Consider the following 6,276-nt stretch of genomic DNA (forward strand, 5'->3'; position numbering starts at 1 on the left):
GGAGCCCAATAAACACCAGCGTCAACGCAAATTCGCAAAAAGTGAGTGTAGTCACAGCACTGACTTGTGGCTGGAGTAAGCGGTCAGGGTACCCAGTTGTACTCTCTCCAGTAAGAGGCTCCTGGTTTCCGGGCGTGCACATACGAACGCCAGCCGCTGCGGTCCTGATGCATAAGTAGTTCCTTGCACTGATAAGCAAAAACTGCTCAAGTCACGAGGCTGCTCCAGGCGGAGGCCTCGTGTGAGTCATGCAAAAGCTCCGCTCTGCTGACCTCCGGCAGAAAAGGGAGTGAGTGAGTGAGGACAGAAGAGGCGGATGGGGAGAGCTTCAAGTGCCGGTTCTCTCCTTGAACCTGGACTATTATGGGCCAGGAGCTGTGTGCAAAGAGGCTACAGCCGGGATGCAGTTGCTACCACCGTCCGGAGGGAGGGGAGGCACACAGCTGTCGGAGAAGCCAGCCTGGGAGCACTGAGCCTGCTGCGTTCGAGGTATCCCCGGAGGAGGAGCATCTTTCTTTCTTAGTAAACCAAGCAATTCAGGCAGACACTCTGTTTTGTAGAAAGGTCTGATTCCTCTGCGGTAGGTCTAAACTCATAAAAAGAAAAATTCTATTAAAGTCATGGGGGATTTATGGACGTAGTTATCAAGTTTGGGGATGTGCTTGTAAACCAGGAGAGGGGAATAATCCTTGGCTTCGGTCTCTTTGGACTTGAAATAGAGAAAGTGATGCTTCTCTGGACATCTCTGAGCCACTAAATTGCAGGGCTGAACTGCAGAGGGCAAGCTGCCGTCCTGGTGGGTCCGCTGTGGATTCTCAGTCTCGGTAATTAGCTCGTGATTATTAGCAGCGTCTTATGGATTATTCTAAGACATTACATTAAGTATGTAGGAAGGTAGGCAGGCATGGGAAGATTGAGTTAAAGCGGAGAAATTGGAGAACACCCATCAAGGAGACTGGGTTAAACCGTACAGGTGAAGGAGAAATTTAGTATTCCCGCAATTGGTACCGTGGTAGCCTTTAAGAGACCCGACTTTCAGGAGAGATGCCTTGTGGAGCAGAGGAAGCCTAGGAAAAAACAGACAAGTAAAACAAAGAAAGGGTTTTGCCAGCCACCGTAGTTTGACTTTGCACATTTCGCTCCTGTATTGTCTTTTTCCTCTAGCTAACGGACCTAAAAGAAGCATCGTGTTCCACGTCTTCTTTTCACCCCAGGGGACTCCAGGTTGTCGGTGCCCAGAAGTTGGAGACTAAAAGGCCACGAAGCAACAGTGATTCTTTTCAGGAAGAGAATCTGAGGCAGGGGTTGCCATGGGTGAGTGAGCAAGAATTTCATGGGTGTGTGTCTAGGGATGCCTGTGTGGGCTTCCACGTGCAGGTGCACACACACACACACACACACACACAAGCACACATGTACATGCATACATACAAACATGCACACATAAACACATACACACACAGAGATAAGACCACACACACACACACATACACAGACCCACATATGCATGCACACATAGAAACATGCACACACAGAAATAAGAACACACACACACACACACACGCACATACGCACAGACCCACATGTACATGCACACATACAAACATGCACACACAGAAATAAGAATACACACACACACACACACGCACGCACATACGCACAGACCCACATGTACATGCACACATACAAACATGCACACACAGAAATAAGAATACACACATACACACACACACACACACACACACATACACACACTGCACCTGGGGAAAAGATAAAACATTAAAAACATTTTTTAAATGTTCTTTCTGTCTTCCTGCCTCTCCCTGCACCCTGTAAACAGAAGAAGAGCTTCCCTTTTGGGGCAGCCTCATCTTACTTGAACTTGGAGAAGCTGGGCGAGGGTTCTTACGCCACAGTTTACAAGGGCATTAGCAGGTGAGTGACTCCTTGGAGACTTTAGGGCATCTCCCATTGCATTATAAAGCTAGGTGACACAGCATATGCAGGGACCAGGACATCTGGGCCAACAGGGAGGTACATGTGGTGATTTTAACAGCTTGAAACAAACAAACAAACAAACAAACAAACAAGCGCCTCTGCTCTCCTTTAGCTAAAATCAACCAGCGACTAAGGTAGACTTTCTCCACCATTGACCGAAAGAACAATTACTACCTAACAAGAAACCCAGTTGGTAAGGTGTCTCGAGAGAGTTTTTCTTATCCTTTCCTAAATCCTAAAGTGTGGGATATCCCAACAACTATATCCTGCATTGTCTGCATTTGTAAAATATACCAAATGTCTGGGGGGCAGGGGGTGGTGTTTGTCCAAAATCCAAGTTCCCAGTCTTTCAGTTATCTTTTTGTATTGGTAGGATAGTTGAAAACCCTTCCCCCTGGGTTTATGGCACACCAATAGAGAAAAGAATGACTTAATGGTAGTCATATTTTAAAAGTGCAAATATTATAAAACTAAACATTTTTGTTCATCTTAGAGTTTGTATACTCATGCTGTCTTTGCTAAAATAAGATTATTAAGGAAATACAATTTTAAATGTACTGTATAGAACCAGGATTTGATTCATGACCATAGATAATCCAGGAACTAAGATCCAAGAAACTCAGCTTAGTAATAGGATGAAAGAGTGCATTAGGAATGCTTCCAAAGCTGAGTTCAAATCCCCACATCAATGTAAAAATCTAGGTGAAGCTATGGGTACCCAGGAAGAGTGGAGACAGGAGGATCAATGGGGCTTGCTAGCCACGAGGCAAGCTCCGGGGTCAGGGTGAGATCTTGCCACAAAAGTACAATATATGTATTGTATATAATAAAAGAACAATGTATTTCCACTATGTATAATATAGTGGAATAGGAAAGAAGTTTATAATAGCGTAAATAAAAATGAAAAACTGGCCTCAAATATCCATTAAAGCCCAATTCTGAAGAGTGGGGGGGGGGGGGAGGTGTGGTGATGACGGTGCCTGCAGGACAGCGTGTATTCTATGCTCCTGTTCAGGGAATACAAACAGGATCATAACAACAAGCAAGCAAACAAACAAACAAACAAAACAAAACACTTAGTACTTATACAGATTGAAATGTACACAAAAAAAAGTCTGAGGACAAAAGATTTACTTTTAGTGGTTAAAACAGGAGGCTGCCATGATGTAAAAGCACATTTTAAAGTACCACAGAAGCCAGACGGTAGTGGCTTCTACAAAGTGAGTCCAGGACAGCTAAGGCTACACAGAGAGACCCTGTCTCGAAAAACCAAAACCAAAACCAAAAAAAACAAAAACAAAACAAAACAAAAAACCCCAAATAGACGGGTGAGAAGAGGCCTCGCTGAGGAGATGTTGGGCAGGGACTCTGAGGGAGGCGAAGATGAACTGGATGGAGGGACACAGAACAATTCCAACCAGGGGGAAGCAAGTGTGTGTGTGTGTGTGTGTGTGTGTGTGTGTGTGTGACACACACACAAAGTTCCTATGTCAGAATCATTGGGGAAGTTGGAAGGAGGTGAGGGTAGGAGAAGCTGGTGGGAATGTGTGTGCTGCAGTGTGTTCCAACCTGTTTGCAAATCTAGAACAGGTTGCCCATGGCTCCATGATTTCAGGTTTTGGTGTGTAGTAAATAACGGTGCCCCTTGAAATACTTAAGGAAGCGGTGACAGAACCCTCACACTGACCCCAAGGAACCGGAATCCATGGATACTCAAATCACTTACAAAAAAAAAAAAAAAAAAATGGCGTAGTATTTGCATATGACCCGATACAATGTAAACGCTCTACAGATAGTTGGGTGTTGTATTGTGTAGGGAATGGCAAGGAAAAAGTGGAACTCACAGACACAGAGAACTGGTTGTATAATCTAAGTACAATTAAAATTGTGGTAGTATAAAAGATAGATCAGCCGGGCGTGGTGGCGCACGCCTTTAATCCCAGCACTCGGGAGGCAGAGGCAGGCGGATCGCTGTGAGTTCGAGGCCAGCCTGGTCTACAAAGTGAGTCCAGGATGGCCAAGGCTACACAGAGAAACCCTGTCTCGAAAAAACAAAAACAAACAAACAAAAAAGATAGATCAACCCATTTTGGGGGGGCTGTTTTGTTTTGTTTTGGTTTTTTTTTGAGACTTGTTTCTCTGTGGAGTCCTGGCTGTCTTGAACTCCCTTTGTAGACCAGGCTGACCTTGAACTCACAGAGATCTGCCTGTCTCTGCCTCTGGAGTGCTGAGATTAAAGGTATGCACCACCACATCCAGCCTCAAATACTTTAAAAAAAAAAAAATCAACCCTTGCTAATATAGCCCAGGCTAGCCCGGAATTCAATATGTAGATCAGGCTGACCTTGAGTTTGAGATCTTCCTACTTCTGCCTCAGTGCTGGGATTACAGCATATACCACCACGCCTGGCAGAAATAGGATTTTAAAGAGCCCCAAATATGTACAAATCCAAATAATTAGTAAAATTTAATATATAAACATGGTGACATCTCAAGTCATCGGGGAACAGAAAATACTCCCACAAACAGAGTTGGGACAGTTTGCCATTTTTGAAAATTGGATGTGGCAATAAGAATACAGTGGCGTGAAGATTCAAACGGACAAGAAAACGTAGAGTAACTGGGTAGGAAGGGGAATTTTGTGCAGCCTTTAGGTCTGATTCTGCATATAACACTCAGGCCGGAATCCATATGGGCATGGGAGTGGCCAAGGTGCCCATCCATCCACCTATGTTCCAGAGAGCACCAATTCCAAGACAGTTTTAGGAGTGTTTTATCGAAACAGCTGTAGTCAAATCAATGCTGGCAACACTAGACAAAATCAAATTCCATCTTCTACCACAGATGCCTTTAGCATTTCAAAACTGCTTATGTGATATATATATATATATATGTCGGTGGAATAGAATTTTACAGTCACGCTCTTAATAAAATATTTTGGGAACTACTAAACATAAAAATTTTAAGTTCAAAATTTGAAAGACAAATAAAAGTAAGTGGTAAAACACCTAGGTAAAAATGTTCCTATAAAAAGGTGAAGGAAGGAGCCAGGTGTTGGTGGTGCACGCCTTTAATCCCAGTACTTTGGAGGTGGAGGTAGGCAGGTCTTGAGTTCGAGGCCAGCCTGGTCTACAGAGTGAGTTTGAGGACAGCCAAGACTACACAGAGAAACTCTGCCTCTAAAAATCAAAAAGCAAACAAACAAAAACCCAAAAAAGTGAAGGAAGGACAAAATAAGTATTAAAAACTGGGGAAAATGCAGTTCCCAAAGTAAAGAAATTGAAATTAAAATGTGATACATGCATAGACCAAACTGTGAAGGTAAAAACCAAAAGTAAAATTAAGTCCGCACTCACAAAGAGTTTGGCAAAGCTGCATGGGCATCAAGGGAAGAGTTTCCAAGGGGTAAACCTGATAAAACTGGGGCACAAAATTAAGTGGTATTGAGTTATAACCCAAAGAATAAAATATCCATAAGTTCCTGCTGCTATGAATGAATGGCTTAATACATTAATAAATAAGAGAGAAGAAATAAGTCTCCCATGCAAAAGAAGTCCAGATACCTCCCATGGATCTACTCACTCAGAAGTGGATCTCAGGGGATCTATGCCCAAAGTGAAGGTTACACTTGGTGATGATGACCCTGAAATAGGGGTAGAGGACAGTCACTCAACAAGTGCTACCTGAGACAGGCAGTTACAGTCAACATCCAAAGTCATGACAATGAAGGAGTGTTCCCATGATACAATACGGTCAAGATGGCTTTTGCCCTTCCCCCAGACTCAGAATTCCAGTTTAATCATAAGAGAAAGAAACATCACTGGGAAGTAAGGGCCATCAGGGTGCATGATGTGAAATGCCCAAATAATCAATAAAAATATTATGGAAAAAAAATAAAAGTGAGGAATCAGGGGAGGAAATAGCTCTAAGAGAGCAACAGCCTTCAAAATTCTTCATCCTCACTCCTCAAAACCATCAAGGTGTCCAAACCCAAGGAAAATCTGACAGCTGCGCAGCCAAGAGGAGCCTAGCAACACTCAGCAATAAAAGTGGTACTTACTGACAGGAGCTTGCACAATAAAGGCATGAAGGAAAAGCTAAGGAAATCCCAGTGAAGTATGTGCTTTAAGAGCTGTATCAATATTGGTTCATTAACTAGTATTTTTATTGTACACTATTTTTGTTTAGGATTTTTGTTGTTTTGTTTTGATTTTTTTGAGATAGGCTCATGTAGTACAGGCCATCTGAACTTCATATACAGGTGAGGATGACCTTGAA

At 43.1% G+C, this 6,276-nt stretch overlaps 1 protein-coding gene across 1 annotated transcript in view; it reads left to right on the plus strand.

Annotated features, from left to right (window-relative positions):
• The first annotated feature begins 294 nt into the window (after positions 1 to 294).
• Positions 295 to 6,276, plus strand: part of Cdk15 (cyclin dependent kinase 15) — a 98,390-nt gene continuing 92,408 nt past the window's right edge. The window contains exons 1-3 of the mRNA XM_051153868.1: positions 295 to 489; positions 1,165 to 1,314; positions 1,841 to 1,935. Of these exons, the coding sequence (XP_051009825.1) occupies positions 364 to 489; positions 1,165 to 1,314; positions 1,841 to 1,935 (371 nt within the window). The 5' untranslated portion in view covers positions 295 to 363. The remainder of the gene's footprint in view (positions 490 to 1,164; positions 1,315 to 1,840; positions 1,936 to 6,276) is intronic.

Source organism: Acomys russatus, chromosome 12 (genome assembly GCF_903995435.1).
Source record: "Acomys russatus chromosome 12, mAcoRus1.1, whole genome shotgun sequence".
Lineage (NCBI taxonomy): Eukaryota > Metazoa > Chordata > Mammalia > Rodentia > Muridae > Acomys > Acomys russatus.